The following is a 24,492-nucleotide window of genomic DNA, read 5'->3' as shown; positions in this document are numbered from 1 at the left end:
TTAATTCCAAATATTTTAATGTAAACAACAGGGAAGTGTTGTTTTTTAATTGAATAAGATTCCGTCTAACCCATAGTATTGTTAGCAGCAAAAAAGGCACATTCGCTGTAAACTGCATATTTGATAGTGTTGTGTAAAAATATTAATTTGGACAACATAAGCATAATGATGCAATATCCTCAAAAATAAAAAACTTAAAAATCCTATCATTTGTCACGGATACTGATATACAAAATGGTACAGAACTTAACCTAAGGTTTTTATAACTTAAATCTTCATAATCATGAAGACATGGAAAGTTTTTAAGAAAAAAAAGATAATGCAACACATTTAGGCTATAAAAATGTGACACTATACCAAATATTCATAACAAAGTCATCCTATCAGTGTTTTGAAAAAATCAGTTTTATGAACAACAAAAAAAAGCAAAACAAATATGCACGTTAAAAATGCAGCAAAACACAAAGTAAAAATTCACAAACTGGCAGCCATACTAACACTGCCAAAACATATAACAAAACAATTAACCTCAAGAGTCTAAAACATTCAGAGTGAAACACCAATATTAATGCTGCTAATTTGACATACATATTTTTTATTAGACTTGTCTGTTCCCTGGAATTATTAATTGCACAACAACATGGAAAAGTAGATTTTTATTTAAAAAATGTTTCATACTTGATAGAACAGCTTTCTGTAAGAGCTTCTGTGAACTATCTATTTGGAAAGTAGATTTCAAGATCAGTCAAATATGTCATTAAAGAAAAAGAAGTACTCAATTTAGTTTTCCTTTAATATGAATAAAATAACTTAGTAAAGCAAAACATGGTATCTGACAAAATATTTATAAAAGATTACATACATACAGAATTCAATTTTTCTTCCCATTAGGTTGAAAAGCATGCTCTACAGGAATGAAAACTTCCTATTAATCCAAGACAGACTGTGTCTGAAAGCAACAGACCACAGATTTATGAAGACTAGGAACCAGTATGGAAAGTAAGCCTTTCAAAATAGTGTTTGTATGGCTTTGTCAAAACCAGCTAGGAAGAAAAACAAACTAAGTGGTGCAAATAGACCAATTTCACATATTTTAAAAATAGTATTTTGCACACCCCAGCATATTAAATACTCATTAAATAAGCGTTACAGTGTTTGTGTACGATATGAAAAAGTTCTGTTGGACAGTCCTGCAACATGCTTCCCAAATAACCCAGCTAATTTTAAGATGACATCAGAAATTTCTGGAAAACTTTTAAATACTCCAGCTCTTTGCCCATCCACGACTGTCTAAAGGCAGCTCACTTCAGAATGGATTGTGCAGCTTCTTTGATCAGAGCTGCTGCCATTTCCAGTTCTTCTTCTGTCTGCTGCACAGTAACCACCACTCGGACACTGTGAAAAGATTTAAGCACAAGGTGAATGAAGCAGTACATTAGTTTGAGCCTGAAGGGACACATACTGTTTAATGTAAATCAGCAGCAGCTGGTTTCACTTGTGTATAAATGATATTTTATAAGAAATACGATATTCTAAAATATAACTCACCACAGAATTAATCCACAAACAAAAAAATGCAACCAGTTTTATATCACTATTTTAGTTCTGCTGCCAAAAACACATTTTATGCTAAACTGCATCAAGCAGCAGTTAGCTTTCAAATTGAGTTTCCAACCGAGTTCAAAGATAAAATTCAGGAAATATAACCTTAATCACATTCTTCAACAAAATTTTAAAAGCACGTTTCAAGGTTTACACAAAGATACTTTAAAAATACGCTTACGTAGGCAGTGGAAGATTTTTTTCTTCTTTGTCCAAGTAGCGAGCCTGGGTAAGTGCAATCTGTCTGTCCATACACTGTTCAATGAATAAATGAACTTGAGAAACATAAAACTCAGCATTCACAACCACAATGTTCATAAAGCTGCTTTCCATTTGTATTTAAAAAGAAAGCGTTTCAAGAAAGAAAAGGCAAACATGTGTATACATCTATAAACCTTATCGCTACACTGGTTGTTCTGTGAATCCCATAGTTGAGCTTTTGCAGCATTTCTAATAGTAATAACTCTGACCCCTAGTATCTGGTCAAGCAAGCAGAGTTTTCAGTGTAGAGAGAAGAATTGCTATTACCATGTATCTGTAAACTCTGGGCAAATTCACACGTTTGTCTCATGTCTAAAGCTCCTATAAGCTACTTTGAAACCCATAATAATTTAATACTTCATAGCACACACATTAGCATCAAATTGCAAGCATGAATATTTTCCAATACAATCTTTTCCAAAAATGAATGAAAACTCAAAAAAAGCTAAAATTCGTGACAAATACTGAGAGAATTTTTCAGACACCAGTAGCCGAGAACCATGTCAAAAATGTAATTTTGCTGTAAATTCAATTTGAATACATCAGAAGTTCTCTCACTGTGGGACTACTGAGTTTTCTAAGCAAAAATAGCATCAATATCTATAAATAAATATGCAGTCACGACAGAATGAGGCACACAGCTTCAAAGCATTTCTTTTTGCAGCACCAGCATTTGCTCTATTGAAAACATTTGAAAAAAGCTTTTGAATTGTGATTAACCCGAAATGCTTTATTTAAATTATAGCTTGAATTAGTTTTTGTAAACAACAATTATATCAATCAATATCTGAAGGAATGATAGAGACTAAGCTACCCTTGAACAGAAGACTTTTAAATTTGTGTGCTTTAGTTTTACTTAGTTTGTTCCACTTACGTAATCTACAATAGCCCGTAGTAATTTAACATCAGACTCCCTTGATCCAGTAGTCTTCTCCAGTTGTAAATGAAAAGCTGGTGAGAAATATTCCCCAACCACCTTCAGGCCAGAAATTCTGTATGATTTAACACAAAGCAAATTGATTGAGAAAAATCTGTGAGTTGGGAAACTCAGAACACTAACTTAGGCAAAGAGTTTTTCTGTTGCCATCTGAAAGCAGTTAGCAACATACATAAAATTTTACCTCACTTGGCTAAAAAGAGGTTCTTTATTACTGGGATATGTGTTTCAGTGCTTTGTCTAATACATGGCTTCTTTCTTGTGTCTTACAAGCACTGCACAAGCCAGTAAAGACAAGAAATTGTGGTGAAGGGATTGATATTGAAGCTAAAAGAACAGGCTCCAAATACAATACAGATGGAAAATAGTTTGTGTATACTGGCTTGCATTGATGTATTAATAGGATGTCTAATAACTATGTGTAAAGAATATTAATTTCCCTTGTTTTAAGTTACACTTTTATCAAAATATTTATTTTTCACCTTTCATCTGCTTTGTTTTCAATGTCATTTTCTGCTTCTCTGTGGTAACATTATTAGGTTAACCAAGATAGCAGTTAATATTTTTAAGCGGAAAAATGCAAGTTAAAAATGAATTCACACAGATGGCCAATTTACTATATACTAAAACATCAAGCATAAACTCAAGTAAAGTTTAGTGTTGTCCATGGAAAAAATATAACCTTACCCTTGCAAGGCATTGTGGATGTGCTTACATTTATTCCTCAATATTGTGAAAATTTCTATAAAAAAACAAAAATAAACACTAAGGCATTTAACATTTAATGTTGATAGCATATATTTAATAAGTATGTCATTAACAGTTTTAATGGGTAAAATCAATTGCTTTAATACCAAAATCTACTTGGTAAGTAGTAAGTGGCCAGTCTAGGCCTGGCACCCTTTCAGCAGCAGTGTCAGAGACCTTCTTGTTTAAGGGAAGAAGCCCATCTACTCCAAATACAAAGTTAGCACCCTCAGCTATCTTCCTTACTTACCAGGTGTAGCATAAGTAAAACCCGTGACTGTGTAATCTCTCAGATGCAACATCAGATGTAGTACTTGAGACTCTAATATCTGTATAATTCTAAACAATTTAAAATTGTTAAAGTGCCAATTTCTATAAAAATACAGGTGAACTATGAAGTAATATTTCATTAGGCTTACATAAGACTACAACATGTTCATCAAGAAAGGATTCTAGATATCAAAATTAAAAGTACTGTAACTCATGCAAATAAATAAGTATTTTTATATAGGATTATGGTACATGAAAAGTCTAGGTAGACCACATAGAGAGCATACATATTTATATAGTAAAATACTACTAACTAAATTAAGCACAATCTGTAGTTTCCTAGAGATATGGTTTGAATCAATACTGAATGTGTGCATATCCACAGAATGCATGCCAATTAAATTAAGTGGAATGAAAGAAAGCATTCAGACATTCAATAAAATCATTTTAGCCAGTATGTATCTGAACAGATCTTGCGAGGTCAGTTAGGTAAAATAAATGATCAGTTCATTGTGTGTTCTGTATATTGAATACGGGCACGTATCGAGGCAATTCTCAACAACACAATACGCTTATCTACCTGGATCTTCCTCCATGATGTTAAGTGCTTCTATTGCAGCTGCTGCAAGCATAGGTGGTAGAGACGCTGAAAAGCAGTAACCCTGTCCAGAGAGACGCTAGAAAACAAATAAAAAAAAAAGACCAAATCAAAACAAAGAAAATATTCCTGGAAATAAAAAAATAAATAACTGAGTAATAAGGAAGGACAGTTTAACACCTTGCACTGCACTACATAGCCAGCAGCCTTATCGCTCTGCAGCTCACAACTGGCAACCCACTGAAGCTAGGCAGGTGTGAGCCTGGTCAGTGCCTGGATCGGAGACCTCCTGGGAAACACTAAGGTTGCTGCTGGAAGAGGTGTAGCAGGGGGCGCTCACCCTACGGTCCATGTGGGTCCTAATGCCCCAGTATAGTGAGGGGGACGTTATACTGTAAACAGGCGCCGTCCTTCGGATGAGATGTAAAACCGAGATCCTGACTCTCTGTGGTCATTAAAAATCCCAGGGCGTCTCTTGAAAAGAGTAGGGGTGTAACCCCAGCATCCTGGCAAAATTTCCCATTGGCCCTTGCCAATAATGGTCTCCTAATAATCCCCATCTATGAATTGGCTTCATTACTCTGCTCTCCTCCCCACTAATAGCTGATGTGTGGCGAGTGTTCTGGTGCACTATAGCTGCTGTCGCATCATCCAGGTGGATGCTGCACATTGGTGGTGGTGGAGGGGAGTCCCCATTACCTGTAAAGCGCTTTGAGTTGAGTGTCCAGAAAAGCACTATATAAATGTAAGCAGTTATTATTATTACATAAATTATAGATTTGTGTCATCATCAGGCTGGTGATTTTCTTTGTACACTTAAAGTACCACATGTAAAAAAGCACCATATAAAAACGTTTTCATTTTGGATATGTGCAAACCAATGCTTGTTCTATACTTTGTAAAACCCATACTGAACAGCTAAGAGCAGCTGCTGAAGAGGTTAAGTAAGAAAATCGAAGTATAGGAGAAGTACGGGTTTAAATGTGAAAAACAAAAGATTCCTCCATAGCACATCAAACTCCTCTATGTAGAAGGATAAATTCTAAGAACAACTTGGAAAACATTTTAAAAACTGTTTGGGAAGTCTGTGATGGCCAAAATTATACCAGCAAAATGATACATTAAATACTACATAGCTGGTTTTACTAAAGCTAATGATTATATGCCTTTTGAGAACTTGCACAGTGGAATTTTAAATGGATTTGGTTGATAAATATAAAACAATGGAGATACTGTAGCTGGACAACTCTCTAGGAATTCCTTCCAACCAAAAACACCAACTGAGATTTTTTAAAGATATGGTCATCTGTCATTTTTATGTAGGAAGTATTCAACTTTTATTTTATACCTCTGAAAAATGTGATCTTGAATGATATGCTTAAAATTAAAATTGTTTGGATTTATGTAACCAAAACAAATGAAAAAAAAAATATTAACACTAAAACTGAATAGAATATAATTGATGATATTTCATTCCATTACAATAATTAAGAAAAATGCAATTTAGATTGTAAAATATAAAAAATGTGTAGTAAATGGTAAAAGATAAACAGTAAAATATGCATTCCAAATCTTTGCTTACAAAATAAAGATAAGAGCCTAGTAAGAGTATTTTTCCACCTGAAATGTTTCTACATTTTGCAAACTCAGACAGCACCAATCCTGACATTTTCAAACAGGACTTTAAACTAAGAATCTTCACAATCGACTCCAAACTCATAAAACTAAAATGTTGATAGAATGGAAACAAGCAAGAAGAAAAGTAGAAGATTCTGCCTAAATCAGTTCTGTTGCAAACATTAAGTGTGAAGGGTTCCAAAATTCGTGTAATGGTGATCAAAGTAACTCGACTTCGGGGTAAAACAAACTGATCTCTGCCAGTTCCCTCAGTTAGATATTAGATTTCAAAGCCACAACTCACATAGTGATACACAAATCAACCATGAAGACCAAAAGCTTTAGAAATAAGTCAGGATACAGTGCTAGAGACATACAGATCAGAAAAAGGTTACAGGAAAGTTCAAAGTCACTGTTCATCATTAACAAGTATAATGTGCATCATTTCCTCCAGCCACTACACAGGTCAGACTGCTCTTCCAATCTGGGCAATCAGGAATTTGGTTAGGGACGCCACAGCCTTAAAAAGATTGGTCTGAGATGGAAGGCAATGTTTATTCATAGACAATACCCGGTATAACACAAAGCTGGCCTATATGGGCAAGTGGCAAGAGAGAAGACATTACTAAAGACATTTGCTATAAAGCATGTGAATGATGCAGATGTAGCAGAAGGTTTAGTGGTCAGATGAGACAAACTGAAAAACTTTCTGATCCAAATGCCAAGCATTATATCTGGTACAAGTCCAACACATCACATCATCAAGGTAATATCACTCCAAGGTCAATGCCCCACTAGAGTGGTGCCCTTTCTTTGTGTGTAGATAGTAGTTTTCTCTTAAGGCTGACACCAACTTTTTGCAATTACCAGCATCTTAAAGAACTGCTGAGTTTGAAGTGTACATGTGTAGAACTGGCATCAGAAGGTCTGCTCAGATTTCCAACATTTGGACAGCTGTGATATCAGCAACTTGAATTTTCCAGTGTATCACGGGATGGGCACTGAGGATTTTGAAATGCACCACAGTAAATGTTTTTTTCCCCCACAACTTCCACTTTTTTCATTTAAATACCTATTTAAACCTACCTATTTCTGAGACAATGTTTCAGATGTCAATACCTTTACAAGGAAAATACACAGCCTCTGTTGATTAAAATGATGTGCCACAGCAAGGCCAAGGAACACACTAAATGGTACACACAGGGCACACATAAACACAAACAAAACACACTAAAACCAGGGACAGCTTTCCTAGAAGCTAGTTAATATAATAGTATTTCTTTGGACTGTGGGACAAAACCAGAGCAGAGGATCCCATGTAAACAGGGGGAGAACACACAAACTCCACACAGATAGTACCGCTCGTCTGGAATTCAACCCAGGGTACCACCTCTGCAATGTAGAAATCCTAACCACTGCACCACCATGCTGCCCTCTCAAACACCAGTGGTAGCAAAATATTATCAGCTGACATTGCAACATATTGTGCCTAAAACGATTCTTAAATACCATTACCATAATTTTCAAGCAAATGAAAAATTACATTATGCAATATTACACAAAACAACTAAAAAATGTATGAGACAGGAAGAATTATTTACTTTTGTCATGTTCACAGGGCTTCTCTAACAAGTGTAGATGAAGTCTCACTGAAATAGTCAATGCCAGAAACTTGCCACCCCTCCCACATCAGTTGCCAGTTGAGTTCTAAAGATCAATTGATTTTAAATTTTAAATAAATCAGACTATGTCGTGGCATATTATCCACATCTGAATGAATGGGAATTCTGAGGGGTGAAGGACGGTACCTTAAAGAAATAGTTAAGAATATCCCATACTACTGAAGATCTGTAAGTGAAATATCCAAAACTGTAACAGGCGTTTCAGAAGAATTGTTAATGACAACAATACACTTTAGAACAGGACTAGCACAGTTCTTCAGAAAGACAACAGTACACATTTAATGTTTTCATGTAGATAACATTTGATCTTGCATAATTAGGAATGTTCAAGAAAAAATAAATGGCTAACAATACATATGGAAAACAATTCCCACCATGTTTATTCAGTTATGCACTTGTTTATACATGTTTAAACAATTAAAACATTCAAGCAATAATGTCTTTTAACAATTTTACCTGATGATCAATCACAAATGATCTTCCGCAGCAGAAGCCACCAACAGAAGCTAAGGCATTCTCCATATTGGCACTGATAAGATCAATATCATCAATCTGAAAGAAAGTCAATCAGAAACAAATATGAAAGACATTTTCTGAATGCATCACACAGAGATGGCAGAAGAAACTTCGTAAAACGGATTTTAATTTTTATTTTAAAAAAATCAAAAGCATTGCCCATTTCTCTTCATAGCTTATTTCCAAAGATCTTACCATACTTATCATTTAAACAAATTTAATTACTAAAATGTAACTTTGCAGGTTAGCATATTCTGATATTTTTACTTCCAATACTCACATTCACTCCAAAATGTTCAGTGACTCCACGACCGTGTTCTCCTAGAACTCCAAAAGACAGGCTCTCTTCCAGGAAAATACGGACCTTGTACTTATATTTCAGCTTGACCTAGTAAAATACCAGAGAATACAGAAATTTGAGCAACCCTGTTAACTTGTTAAAAGATGTCAGATCTTTTAAGCAATTAATGTTCATTATAGTGTACCTTTGATGATTTTTTTTAAAAAGTTTGGTTTTCTCAGTATCTTAAATATATATATATTAAAGACATGAAAATATCTAGTCTCTTTATGATATGGTAATGACCATTAACATCAAAACATCACCAAAAACACATTGTGGAAAGATGTTTAATTTGTTAGGTTCTTAAGTTAACAATTAAAAAAGTTTTAACTTTTTACACCAATATAAATTGCCGCTTGTTAGTTTGGTTCTTCTATGTAACATATTGATAAATTAAAATCAAAGTTCAAATTTTGATCCTACCTCTTAGTATCTGGAGTATTGTTGATTCAGATGTGACATTTTACATATACAGAATAGTTCCCATCAAATGGTCTGTTAAAACTATTGTTTTTCTATGCCAAAATTCAGAACAAATGTCATTTAAGCATTCTCCTATATCCAAAATCATAAAGCACTAGGGATGGTCAATTTAAATCACCATGTTTATTATTCTTTTAGCTCGCCACCCACTTCAAATTATGTTTTGCAAGAAAATTACACAAAAGGTATGTTTGACTCTCCCCTAGTCTGTCTTTTAGGCTTTTTATAATAATCTACCATTATTATATAGTTACTAAAATCCTAAAGCATAAATACAATTCTTTTCACTATTTGATCCAAATAAATAGTGTATCTCAATTTAAGAAATTACATTATATTTAAAATGCATGTAGTTAAGTATTCATTTTAACTTTGGAGATAGACTTACTACTCTTGTTAAAAATGACAGCTCAGTCAAAACCTTTGGGACACCGTGTTAAAGGACAGTCTCTTTGTTGGATGATTGCAATTTTGTCTAGCATCAGCCTGTATGTTTAAATAAAATACACTATACTTAAAAATACACATGCTTCTTAGTTTTATTGATGTTTTCACTTAAAGAAAAAACAGCAAATTTCAAAGTAACTGGAAATTTGTACAGGAGTGGAACTACTAAGATAAATATTTAGATATTTATATATGTAGACGTATTATAAAACTTTTAGGGCTAGATATAAATTAACATATCAAACTCCAGAATATTAAGTTAGATGTGCTACTTTAAACTGAGCTGCACTGAGCTCTAGAGCCCATTAACTAATTCAGGTACTTCATACATGTTGTCAAAGCCAATATCCTGCCTTGGGTTTGGGTAGAATCCTCAGATCAATCATATTCGAACATCCAGAATAACAAGATGGACCAAATGGCTTCTTCTTTTTTGTAATCTTATGACTCAATGATGGAACAGTACACTCTGTAAACTGTTTTACTATGAATAAATGCCTCCCCAAAACGCATACTAGTCCACTATTTGTGATTTGATCTTCTCAGGGAACTACAGATGAAACCTTTTAGATACTCCTTTATAAAATATAATTTTTGTTTAATGAAAATAACTCCTGCAGAGCAGAGGTTTCCTTTAAAATAATAACCTCACCAGTTCTGGGAGAGGACAGATGTCTCCAGTGTTGACATACAGGCCTTCAACCACAATGAACCTCCGAGTCACCCGAGCTTTGCGAGGATTCTAGAAAATGAAGAGTAATCACAGTGTTTTTCTGTTTATCTCAAACAGGATTACAGTACAGCTGGCATGGGAGAGATTAAAACTATTTTGCCAGAAGTAAAAAGAAAACCTGACACACAAGATTAAAATTTACAGAGATTTACATTTTGAAAGAGTACCGTCTTAAATTCTTCTGAATGCCCTTTTTACAATAATATTATACCCAGTTGTGTACAAACATTTTTGTATTGTTTAGAAAAACTTTTTTAAACATCACAATTATGTCCCAGTTTATATAAATTAAGCAAAATATAAAATATAGCAAAAAGAAAACAAACAAAATGCTTTTAGAAACGTTGTACAAAAATGATCAAACTTAACAATTTTGTTCAACCTAAAATTTAAAATGCATCATGCAGGAATTCTATAATCTAATTACATCAATATAAACGAAAAGACAGTTATTCCTTTTTGTGAACAATTCTTTTCATATTAAGTTTCACTTAAAATAAAATGGATTTTCATAAAACAATCCTGGCACAAAAAAAGAAAAATTAAGGTATATGAGAATTTAACTTAAATCAGTTTTCTTAGAATTGTACCAATTCTATGGTACAATAGCACACTGTAAGTTGCTACATTTTCTAAAAGAAAATTTAAACAGAAAACATACACAAAACTAACATAACAATGCCTTTGGTGGTGCATTTTATTTATAGTACAAATGTTTCTTAACTTTTTTTCAGTGAGCTAAATTAGGAAACCAAAGACTGTGGAGAGCTGTTATGCGCTAACCTACCTTTTGATCCTCAATTTCTTGCTCCTTTAAGAGACGCTCAAGGTCCTCCATGTCATTGTGTTTGAAGTACTTAATAAAACTGCGGGAGGCTTGCAGTCCCTTCTGAATTGAAAAACATGCAGCTTCATCCCTAAGAATAATAAAAAAAGACTTCCATAAACAACAAAGCATTCTTAAATTCCACAGTGCTCTTGTTTTCTTTTGTTTTTTGAGCTTTGAGGAGGTTTCAATAAAGAACGATAATGTGCCTATGTATTGCGACAGGTATAATCAATAGTACGGCTAAGGTACATGTCATGCTGACATCAATAAATGGAATCCTGTATGGTAGAAATGTGTGTCAAGCTCTTGCAGACTTAACTGCCTGCTGTACTTTGCCACTAGTTGCAATTTATCTACTGGACAGGTAAAGATTTTCCAGAGATGGAAAACACAAGGTACAAGGACAGAGCTCGAGGTGGGTGGTCTGAAGGGCTTGACCTGGCTTTACTATGCTACAAGACAATACCCTTATATAGCAGCCCAGCTATATTTTAAAATTATACATGGCATCTCCTAAGGACAAAGGGGGCAACTGTGATGTAACACATTAAGCTTATTTTCTAAAATAAATAAATTATAGATTAAGTATAACCTAGTGCATTTGTCTTCATAACTATTTTGACCCTTTACGTAAATTTCTCTTCAATATCCGGGGTTGTAGGTATCTTATTTTCTAAAATTCTGCTTCCCCTTGCTTATACTTACACAAGAAAGTAGAAAGTACTTACACAAACACGATATCACCTCTCTTTGAGTAAGCAGGTATTGCACTAGCTATGGTTGCAAATCCATAGGAATAAATGATAGCCTCTTCTGTCCTCATAAATTTAGCCAAACGTTCTTCCAACTCCAAGTGAACATCTGAGGTTATCAAAAAAAAATTGAATGGAAATTATACCTTAAATGTAATTAAACCAGAAGAGATTAAATCACTTACAATACTGAAAAACACAAAACAAATTACTTGGATGCAAAAATTAAAATAATCATGCTGCAAAACTATCGAACTTCAAACACATAAACTTGTACATTGTCAAATTTTCTCCAGTTGTCCATGTTTGGTTCACATGTAGAAACAAACATACAACAGGGTCTACTCCAATAACACGTCCAACATTCATTTTCTGAAAGCTAGATTTATAAAGGACATTGATCATGATCTCCTATTTATAGATCGTATCACTGTGTGGAAGATTTCAACAAAATCGTCAACTCTTTATGTTCACATTAAGACATATCTTCCCGGTCTTTAGGCCATGTACTGAAAAATACATAGCTTACCAAAGGTTCCATAAAAACCTCTAGGACCACAAGTGCCAACTCCATACTTTTTAAGCGATGCTAAAGCTTTGTTCTGCCAGAAGAAAGAAAACTTAACATTAACATTAAACACAAATTTCAAAAAGGAACTTTCAAACACAAGGTCAGTTCCTTTTTACAAAAATACTTCAATGACGTATGTGAAAACATTCTAATTTCAATTGCAAAAAATCACCAAGTGGGGGAAATACGTACATAAAAGTACAAATTGTCTAAAGGGTAACGTAAACATGCAACTGTGGCAAGGTAAACAAGATTAAATGTTCACCACTACTACATGAAAAGGAGAAACACAGAACTAAATGTTTAAGATGCTAGGGACTTTAAGCAAAGAGATGAAAAATGTAGAATCAATTACTGCAAAGTAATGGAACAAAATATTACTGAAATCAACAATGAGTTAAAAATAAAAGATCCAAGACTTTACACTTTTGTATTTGTATCTGTAATTAATGGCATCTTTAATTTGGAGACAAATGTGATTCTCTTAAATCATGTTAAGAACAGATGTAATCAACGAACAATTTGAACAAGTGGGGTACACACTATTCTGTAAACCATACAAACCTTAACTCGCTCATTTTCAAGCATTCCAAGGAAATTGAATGAAGCAAAGTTGATGCACTCCTTCCCATTCACTGTGATATTATGACTTGGAGGACTACAAGGGCAAGACACTGGTGTTAGCTAAACAAACACTGGATTGACCCAACTTGACATTGATTCCATCTAGTATCAGAATAATCTATGGATTACACAAGTATGCATAAGAACAAAGGTGACTAAGTCTACATTTACATCATAAAGCTTTGTTAAGTATCTGTATAAATCAAACCATACATTTTACTTAACAAATAAGGCTTATTAATGAGAAAAAGTAAACATAATTCTTTACCCTGAAACAACATCATAATTTAGAGAAGGATGGTCCTTTGACACAGGAGGGACTAGTGGTTCCGGTTGCCATTCTTCAATCAGTTCCTCCTTTTCCTGTAACAGAATAAGAAATGATCGGCTTTGAGAAGGAAAATACCATTTAGAATAAAATGAGGGTAGAATTTCTATTGTGCATTTCTACTTTTTCTATCGGTCATTAAGTGAAATATTTATATAGCGCTTTGCATCACAGAGGATCTCAGAGGGTTTTATACATAGAAGGGGACCCACTTCATTCACTACTGAAATCCAGCATCCATTAAAAGTGACAGCAGAACCACATCACAGGTATCAGGAACAGAAGAGGAAAATTGTGTCAATTGAATAAAAGGAGAATTTTTGTCAGGATCTCCGTTTAATGTCTCATCTGAAAGTTAGCACCTCCGGTTGCAGTTTCTCCAGTCACCATACTGAGGAACAGGTTTGGCAAATCTGCTCCAGATAGAACTATTGGCCCACTGATACCACTTACAGGAGGAGAAAACTTTACTCCATTTTTATATAGCCCCAGCTTCTGTGAATATAGAAGATTTCAGCACTTACAATATTTCAATATCACATTAAGGAGTCTATATCTGTATGTATAGATCAAACAGAGTAGAACAGTCTTTTGAACTGCATACAGTTCCTTAAAATGCGACATCCGATACGTATATGGGAACTACTGTAGTTATGCACTGAATCTGACAACCATATCTGGAGAATCTCAGTTCTTTCCTTCCTGGAGATATTCCTAAAATATCTTTTTAGTATAATAATTCAAAAACAATTAATTCACACCACTCTGAAAGTTTAGTATGCAATTTCTGAGGATGTAATACTATATATTTTTAAATAATATATTTATACAAATCACAATGACATTCCATTTGATTGAATTATAAGTTGATTGCATAAATATTCACTCCCACCCACTATGTCAATGTTTCGGAAGCAAATCTGGCAGCAAATACAGTCATTCTGAATAAGTTCCTAACATTTCTATACCAGGATAGAGCAATTTTTGCCCATTCTTCTTTGCACACCTCCACAAGCTCTATCTAGTTAGTTGGGAATCACTGATGGAAAGTATTTTAAGTCGTTTGTATGATTTTCTATCGGACTCAAGCCAGTACTTGACTGGATCACTCAGGGACATTGGCTTTCTTCTTGTAAAGCCATTCCAATGTAATTTCCAACCTTGTAGTTTAATTTTGATCCCAGTTTTTGGTCCCTGAATTATTGAAACAGTTTTTCCTCTGAGATTGGACTGTCCTCCATTTTCCCCCTCAATCCTGACAAGTTTCCAAATCGCTGCTCTTGAGAAGAAGCATTATAACATAATGGGGGAGACACTACTAGGTCAGACTGTACTTAAGGGGTGGTATTGACTGGGTGAGGGATTTAAGAGAGGTTGGCAACTGATCAGTGGAGTGATCAGGATATTGTAGACTCATGGGCATCTTCTTCAATCTCAGCCTCTCTCAAAGTCACCGTTGCCCTCATGGTAACATCCCTTATCTGTTTCTTGCTTGCCTGGCTGCTTAGTTTGTAAAGACAATCTGATCTAGGAAGTGTCTAGGTGGTACAATACACCACACACTTCCTAATAACGGACTCCACTATGCTCGGATGGATATTCATTGTCTGGAGAAGTTTTCAAACTCTTGATCTTGATTTACCTGATTGAGGAATCTTATGGAGGCAGTTGTATTTATTCTGAAATCTTGTAAAACACTATTACTGCACACATAGTCCACTCAAATGGGTGATTTGTCACAGCAAAGACAGTGTATACATATGTAATCAACATAATACATGTTTTTGGTGACATTGAACTCTTATGAGTGAATGACATTTGAGAATTGTTTAGAGTAATGTGTTATTCTATGTTTTGTGTAAGAGAACTTGGAAACTTCTTAAAGTTTAAACTTAAACTGATTTTTTTAATAATACAGATACAATCCTGAAATCCAAAATGGAATATATATTGTGATTCTTTACCTTGTCTGTGAGGTCTGAGCGATCTTGTAGTTTATAGGTTTTTGAGAAGAGCAGCCGGATTATCCACAAGATAAGGATGCCTTCTAGGATCAGATGATATGCTGGTGCCTGAAAAATGTGTAAAATGCAAAAATAAAACATAAAATAAGACAAGCTTGAGAATTTAAAATAGCAAAATTCAATCATGTAAAATTGTAACTTTTAAATGTTAACAGCACAATGGCACAATTAACAAAACAAGAGATTTACACTCATAACAAAGCAGGTTTAACAAATTTTACCTTGAAAGATTTTGCCACAAACACCATTGTACACCTGGCTCCTCTTTTATACATATATTTTCATTGTGCAATAACATCACCTGGGAAGTGAGTCTGCTTATGCACTGAACAAAATCAGTTAGACATCAGAGGGAATGGAAAGAGATTGGCTTCCTTCATTTACTTTTATTGCTGACCTCGATATAAATCCTTACCAGTGGTTACTGGTGCACTGATCTACTTAAGACTTCACAGATTATATCTGACCCCTCAAAGACCATATCATGAGAATCGAGTTCCCTGTGTAACTTGGAACTGCTGTCCAGAGGAGAACTTGTGTAGAGCATTTGGTAGAAGGGGCTTCTGTTGGAACTGATTTTCTGTATCCTTAAATGGAAGCTCTGGGAGGGGAAGTTTTTCATTCCTGAATCACATTTTATTTGTTGTGTTAAGAGGTAAAAAAAAAATACAGAAAAAGAAAAAAAAGTGCTTGACAGCTGGGAACAAGTTCCTAGTTACTGAACCTATTTAAGACACATAACTACAAGCCAGCAAACCAAAAGGAACACTCCTAACATAATACCATGCTTCTTTAATCAGATGTTAAATAGTATTGTAGTTTTTTGTAATTTTAAAAAAAATTAGGTTACAAATTTCATTTCACGTACTGTGAAAAGCAGGTGTTCCTATATAATTGCCAGACTTGCTGAAGGAGCTGTACCAAGCTCAATGTCAGACATTTCTGATGGATGTTCTTAAACAGGGGCTTTAAAAAAAATTGACTTCTGATCCTTCCCACTGATAATATCAGTGATATATGCAGCATGACAGTAATGCAAGTTAATCATTCAAACAAACTGGTAAGATGCTGGTTCAATAAGCAAGCCATTTGTTAAGGCAGCATAATACAATATGACTGAATGAAGAGATCAGCACCTACCTGGCAATACAGAATTATTTTATAAAACGTGTTATACTACCTTTTGGTAAAGTAGCATGACTAAGGTGTAAAATGGTGACCAAAGACAATGTCAATTAAGTTATTCCCTAGATTGAAAGGAAGGCATATTTTCACAAGAATCTGATACGGCACGCTTACGTACTACCTCGTTAATCGATGAAATAAACTTTGCGGTCTACTTTTTAAATAAATTGCAAATAACAGAGTATCTCTAACAGACAATCTCCGAGACGAACTAACGAACCAAATGGTGACTCAATACATTTCTATTTGAGCCCAAACACCACTTGAAAACAGGAAGAATTGGAAATTTTTCAAAACCCAACCAAATTATTTTTTTCATGTGATAGCTTTAGGTGAACAAAAATACGTTATTTTCACAACAAACGATTGGCTTAAAATAACTTTCTGCGACATGTATTCAATTATATATATCTATACACCACGCCACACAGCGCTGTGAGTCATTACTGCTGGATAATGACGTACAATTAGCTTTAACTATCTACAATAAGTCAAAGGCAGATAAATGTTCTTTCATCCAGATGCTAACTTCCTATGTAACTAGGTACATACATGCCTGCGTTAATACCCTATTGGTCGGAGTCAAATGTACTGTTCTTCTGATAGGCCCGTACAAAAAAACATAGGAAAGTTCACCCCCTTTCCGATAGACCGTTGGCTGCTTTAGATGTCAATTATATCTGGTAACCTCGACAACACTTCCTGAAGTACAAATATTTTTTTTAACTTGGGAGTTTTCAATGCCGTACCACTTTGTTCCGGGATATATTACTTTTATATCCATCAAAATATGAATTTGCACAAATGAAGACATCCAGCTACCTTAAAAATACACGGAATCACAAAGTTAGATAATTACCTCATAAAAAGCCTGGACCATCTCCACTAACACCCATTGTTGACCGGACGCCATCTTGGTATACTAATCACGTGACGGAAACGACGTTCTATTATCTCGCCGTAGTAGGAGCGCGCATGCGTATTTGAAAGTTTAGGAAAGCCTGCAGTCTTGGTTTTCGAAAGCTGTGGAGGCGCATGTCTTTCTTGTAACAGTTATACAGTAGAGTAGGTGATTCTTGTATGCATTTGACCACCAAAAGATTATATTGTTTTAATAGCGCTGATCAGACATTAAGTAGGTTTAGGCGCTGTTTTTAAGAGTAATTATGATTACAACCCTGTAAAACACTATCGTTATTCGTAAAGATTTTTTAACAAACACGTAAACTTTTTTTTATTTTACAAGCACAATACAAACATTTGAACTATGCTGCATTTTTAATATTATATAAATAGTAGACTTTACGCTGAATTTATAAATATATTTATATATACAGTAGTATTAGTATTAGGGAAATTAGTATTAGAAAGGGAAAGGTGTGTAATGACAATACCACATAATGATATTACTGTATGTACAGATGTGAGAAGTGAAAGTTTAAACAGTGTTCAATATAGACAAGAAAAAGTACAATTATATGTGTGTTGGTTGTTTTATCAGATTGTGTTTATTATTAAGACTTGAAGATCAGATCACACCTCAGTAGCATTTACTGCAGGAATACTGATTCCTTGGAAACAGATGGTTCCAAGGAGCTCACAAACTTTTTCTCACAACTGTAAAAACGAAATGTTATCAAATAAAGTATTATACTGCCATGCTACAATATCATTGGCAATTATGTACTGTAACAGTCAAACGTTTAAATGGTTTCAATACAACATCTTACAGTTTTGTGTCAGCTGCATATGGTGTTTCCTGGTTTGACTAACCGGGTTCTTGTCAAAAATGTCCCTTTTGTGAACAGTTGAACTAGATATGTTGGCACAGGAAGCAGGTCTTTACACTAATTGAAATGTGGGAGAATGGAACAAGCTTTCCAGCCATGTAATTGAAGTGAATACCCTGGCATCTTTTAAGAAATGGCTGGAAGAGATCTTCAAAACAATTGTACATAAATATCAGATAAATATCAATGTCAAGTCAATTAACTTGATCTCTAGATTGAGAGGAGGTAAGATTTTAACAAGAATCTGATAAGACACATAAATACTACCTCTTTAATTGATAAAATATACTTTGTAGATTTTACTTTTTTAATGAGTTGCAAAAATAGCATATATACTACTACTAGTTTCTAGCTACCAAACATACTAAATGGGTTGATTACATTTTCCAATTTTCTTGTATTATTAAATATAATTAATAAGCAATAACTAGGACAATTGCTTGCAAACACTTTGAGGTTTTTTCGGCAGAAAGATCAGGTACAGTATGTGTAAGCCTGGGGGTCAAATATTTCAGCAGCCTTTGAAAAACATCAGCAAACCATGTCCTCTGTTATATTTGTAGAAATTTTCAAATAAAATAATTAAAATCAACTGTACAAAGAAGATCAGTGAGATATTGATCCTTTCGTGGCTATTTAATAGCAAGATTATCCACATCTCTCCAAGGTGTTTGATCTTCAAAAGTAAATCATGCAGTTGAAGAAGGATTGAGGATAGAACCTCAAACAACTTAGAAGAAAACTCTTACTAAACTTTCAAGACAAGAAATGAGAATGCTTATAATTACATATCAATTCATTTGTTTTGGTGTAATATTTGTTCCTTTACCTATTGAATATTGTCCCAGAACGGACACGTCAGCTTAAAATCGTTCAGTTAATTTTATTATTATGTTATGTATGATCCAATTAGGAACAGATATCTGTTTTCCAAAGTATTTGCACATTAATTAGAGTGTGGTCTTTATTAAAAACAGTCTTTCTACCATATGTGACTGAAAGCTGGAATCAGGCAGTATTTGAATTATTCCCTTTTGCTTTAAATCACAATTAAAATGTCAAGCTATGGTTGAGGGAGTGAGTGTTGCATATTGTGGCCAGACGTTGTATGGAATATCCCATTCCTGCTCTTTCAGTAAGGAGAACTGCAGTGATTGATTGCGTAGGAAATTACAATATTTTTTTGCCATTGCAGATGAAATAATACTTCACGAAAGTCAATCCAAAGAAAAGAAAAAGTAAATAAAAATGAAATATATTGCATTCTGAAATATAGTGAGCCAAAAAACATGAAATGGTACTGTTGCTATTTTGATGTCCTTTCTAATGTGTAACAAATTGTAACAAATTACAAAATGTTAGCTTTGCAGTTAGAAATGCATGTGTATATGGTGCTATGGTTGTAGATTTATTACCAGAATGTCAAACTCCAAGTGCTGATAGTGCTGTTAAATCCTTGATCAAGGTACTGTAGTGATCAGCTCTATGTAAGTTGTTTCTCCAGGTTTGTAATTGAAAAGCATCCAATTGAGGGGAATTCTGCACCTGTATTCCAATTCACATAACTCTTCTGGCTGAGCTGTAGTGAGTCAGTGAGCTTCTGTAAGACATCAACATAACCTCAGAATAATAACATTTAGTTCACATGAGTAACCCGGATTAAGATGTTAAGAATGTTTTGGAAATTTTCAAAATTTATGACAACTGGTGGTGTTGCTGAATGTCCTCATTCATTCACCACAGCAAGACAGGATGTCAACATTCATCATTAACACCTTGGAAAGTGGTATCAATATGCCAGAGCCATAGTAAATCGGGACTTGAAACAGACCAGTTTATGACAAAACAGTCTGAGGATGTCTGGAAGACTATGTTTTGTACTGCTGTGGGCCTTATTATGATTGAATTTTAAAATATTACAATACTCATTTATTCTTAGTTATCACGCGTAATGTCTAGGCATCCCAAAGTGCTTGTACAACAGTAAAAGCAAGGTAAATGCAAAGAATAATCAATTTAAAATAATTATAAAAACATATAATGTTTTGATTATTAAAATAATAATCACATTTAACTAATTAAATAACCAACAGTTTTAAATTATCTGTTAATTCGCATCTTTGTTTGATCATTTTTGAGCAAATTTTAAGTGAGAATTCATTTTAACCCATGGCTCTGATTCAAACCCTGTTGTAGCACCTTCAGTTACTTTACCCAGGTTGCTCCAGTTCAACCAGATTTATAAACGGGGACTAGCATAGCTGGTAGTAATCCCTGCAATGGACCAGTGTCCCATCCAGGTGAGAGGTCAGGTGCTCTATAGTCTGCTTCACACCATGGAAACCAGAGTAAGCTGTGGTATGGACTTTACCTTTTACTTTTGATTTATTTTCATCACTGATATTCCTTCCAGGTCCTGGAGAATAATTGTGTCTTCTGGGTCATTCCTACCAGCACTCTTGATAACTTTATTTGTAACAATTGTTCACTTAATTGATCTATATTATCACTGTTTCCAGTTCTCAACTCACTGAGGATTAAAGGTTATGGAAAACTGGTGGACTCTGGCCTCCAACGACCAGTAGTGAATAATGCTGTGTTAGGCTGTTAAAAAGCCTTTGAAACCTTTGAAAAAGTTTACGGTAAAAGAAATGCTTGAGACTTGTGATTTGATGGATGGATATTTCCTAAGGAGACTTTACTCATGGCCACAAGACATCTTATTACCATGCTATCCCCCTTCATGTAATGAAATTAATATGACATGATGACATATTAAATGTATTAGCTTACAGACCTTAGTATACTTTTGTGGCACTCTCACATATGTGATAGAATGACTCTGCTTCTTCACTTTGAGGAGAGGAACATGAATATTTTTGTTTCACTTATCTTTACACTGATGCACTTCAATGTTTGCCACTAGGGTGCAGTGCTGCCCCTTGGAAGAGTCAGACTGAAAAATAATAATCCAATATCTCGAATCATAACTACTGCATGCTGATAATATTTCCTACCTGCCCTTTATCTAACACCATCAAGCACCAAGACCAAAGAGCTTACATTCATGTTGATTCAACTTGCCAACAAACATCATACGTAAGTGAGCAAAGACCTTGATTGTTTATTGATTTGTTCAATAAAGATATGACAATGTAAAATGTTGTACTGTATGTGTTGTTTGTTAAATAAGACTGTCTTTATTTATTATTATGACTTACAGTAGATGAAGATCAGATCACATTTTAGGAGCCATTCATACAGAAATCCAGATAATTCCAAAGGGTTCACTAATGTTTTCTCACAACTGTACAGTGTATGAGATAGATGTGGACGGATAATATAATTGATATGGGGAGAATGGTTTTGATGCACATTTTGTAAGCATCAGCAAGTCTCCTTCTCCACATCTCTAAAAGAACTGTAAACATAAGTGGACTCCTCTGTTGTGGCCTGCAGGCTTTATTTGCTTGTTATACACGTGTATAAACATGTGTATCTGAAAATTAAATATTTGGAAAAAATGTTAAGAAAGCAAAATAATTATTGCTACACTTCAGCAGATTTGAGCCAGTCATAATTCAGCCTATGATATGTAAATGGTCAGCTTGTGGTGATTGTCCTTTGTTTTAAATAACTTAGTACATACATTGATACGTAAATTAACTTCTCTGACAAAACAGTATATGTTTTTTTAAAAAGCCACACAGAGATTATTTTTTCAGAAAAGGTTCAGGAGCTTTGATGTAAGCAAACACACTCAGAGGTGGTCTATATAAGCCTGGGAGAGAGTGTGCTGTCTTTTAACATCTCCCCTTGGTGTGGGAACTTTGGTGTCGGGAGTGCAGCTAAACTGTCAAGGATTATTAAACGTGTACAGTAAAATTATTGGTCAGAAACAGAACCAGCTGAATGACATGTACAGTATACTAAGAGTTAATAGTAACTAAAAAAAATTACCATCTTGTCAATGTTTTAGAGTACCAAAGGCTACACATAACATTTTTAAGAAGTCATTCCGAGAGGCATTACTCTTTTAAACTCTGATGTATAATCCCCTTAAGAGCATATATATTTCACACTTTAATCTTGTGTTTTTTGTATTATATTCTATTTATGTACTATATTTGATGTTCTACATAGTCTGCATTTGTCTACTGTTGTCTCAATGGTGCAAAGGAAAATTTCCATTGTATGTGGACAATAGATAAGTATAGTAGATAAAGTAAAGTTGAGTAAATTCCTTTATGCATTAGCCTTCTAATTTAGGTCTCTTTTGTATTACTTTTTCAGTACAAATTTATCCATGCCTCTACCCCCACTGTACCTATGAATTTTCCTTGGCTTTCTGCAATTTCCCTCGCAGGATTAATAAAGTATCTATCTAGCTGGGATGCCGTTGACTTGGAGCTTGCATTCTGCCATAACGCACTCTAGGTTTGTTCCAGCTGTCTCACAGCAGAGGCAGCAGGCATCTTCCCCATGTGCCATATGTCATCGTTTGATGCGAAAAAAAGGATTTCATATGTCAAAGTGGGAAGAACAGCCTGGTGTTGCATAAGGATTTGGTTTTGCCAACTAGTGTCTGTTTTGACACCAAAATTTGTTCACCCCACAGATAAGATTCCTAATTTGTTCGCTCTTTCTTAACTAGATGTTGTCTTTGGTTCCTTCATACATGATAGGAACATTTCCTGAGCCATACAGCACCATCCTTGATATTTGCTTACCATATTTGTAGAATGCCAGCTCTAACCTTATATATTATCTAGACTTAATAGCAGACTCAGTACTGTAGTGTTCTGCCCATGTGGCAGTCTGTCCAAACACCCTCTTTTCCCCTTTTTTCCCAGTTCATTTCCCCTTCCTCTTTCTGTCTATAAAAGGGGACTCCTTCCCTCCACTTTCTCCCATTTCTCACCACCCCAAGCTGTGCAGTAGCAGCCCTTTCTCCTTTCTGCGACAAGCACACAGTGTGACTGCAAATAAACTCAGTGATCTGCAGCGACAGTCTCCTGCCTCTCTTCATACAGTGGCAGCTCTCAGGGGAATTAAGAGGGAATTGCTGCAGTACTTTCACAGTGTCTTCTGCCTTTTGTATACGGTTGAACATGACAGGCAAAGAGGATTTCCTAGATGATGATAATTAGATGATAAGATTCACAATTTCATTAAACTGAAATACCTTCCATTATCCTTTTATGGACAAATCAATACTTTTTACAAAAACTTTAAGTGCAGCAATATTTGAAGAAGTTACATTTCATGCAGACGTGATACCATTTTAAACATAGCCTGAGACAGACATACAGGAGCCTTATTACAACAGAGGCTCTTCTGAAAACATACAAATGGCTAATTTCTGTCAATGAAAAAAATAATAATATGACCTAGACTAAACTTGGTGTTTTTTCCCCAGCTACCTAAGCTACAAACATTATCTTTATTCCAAAACTAACCCTAATCATTTCATAGGACTAAGTTGTGTTTTGGGATTGGAGATAGGATAAGATTAATACTTTGAATTAAAACTACGATTTTAGGAAACATAAGTGTTCTGGTTAGGTTAAGGGTTAGGTATGGAGTGAAGATAAGGATATTGGTGTAAGAATATGTAATATATTTTGGGGTTTGTACATTCAGGCTGGAGACAAAATTTAAGTTATCGTTATTCCTTGGGGATAATGCGATAGGGGAGTGGGGTGGGAAAGACAAAATCAGATGTTACCAGAGCTACTCCTTGCCATGGTAAGTGGGGTAAGGTTAAAGAGCGCATGCAGTGCACCTTGTCTTAAGGCAGTGTCAATTCAATGGCAGGAGAACTGAAGCATTATCACAAGCACACTTTCACAGAGACAATTCAATTTCACTGTCAGTGCAGCAATCCGCCTGAAAGAGGCTGCATGCTTCATCCACAATTAGTCTAGTAAGAACTGGTGGAACAAAACTCCTACACAGGGTGCTAGGTATAAAACCCTCATCAGAAAACAGTACTTGCATATTGCTAAGGTGATAAATAAAGCTTAGACATTTCTCTGAAATAAAGTATATAGCTCATTATCAACTGTTTATTAATTAATTACTCATTTCTCTTTGTTACAACTAGAAATATCATATTTTGTCTTCAATTAATTCAGTTATACCCTTAACATA

The 24,492-nt window shown here is 34.7% G+C and overlaps 1 protein-coding gene across 1 annotated transcript; it reads right to left on the bottom strand.

Annotated features, from left to right (window-relative positions):
- sptlc1 (serine palmitoyltransferase, long chain base subunit 1) lies at positions 1-17,470 on the bottom strand. The gene is made up of 15 exons (XM_088909956.1): positions 17,409-17,470; positions 15,305-15,412; positions 13,281-13,375; positions 12,953-13,046; positions 12,347-12,419; positions 11,794-11,926; positions 11,024-11,153; positions 10,156-10,245; positions 8,511-8,618; positions 8,171-8,266; positions 4,398-4,494; positions 3,488-3,542; positions 2,738-2,855; positions 1,784-1,857; positions 1-1,395 (listed from the first exon to the last, which is right to left on the bottom strand). Exons 1-15 carry the CDS (start codon positions 17,460-17,462, stop codon positions 1,302-1,304), a joined length of 1,419 nt encoding a protein of 472 aa, XP_088766082.1. The 5' UTR covers positions 17,463-17,470; the 3' UTR covers positions 1-1,301.
- Between the last annotated feature and the right edge of the window lie 7,022 nt (positions 17,471-24,492).

The sequence above is a fragment of the Atractosteus spatula genome, chromosome 3 (assembly GCF_055471065.1).
Source record: "Atractosteus spatula isolate fAtrSpa1 chromosome 3, fAtrSpa1.hap1, whole genome shotgun sequence".
Classification (NCBI taxonomy): domain Eukaryota; kingdom Metazoa; phylum Chordata; class Actinopteri; order Semionotiformes; family Lepisosteidae; genus Atractosteus; species Atractosteus spatula.
This window is presented reverse-complemented; position numbering and strand designations above follow the sequence as displayed.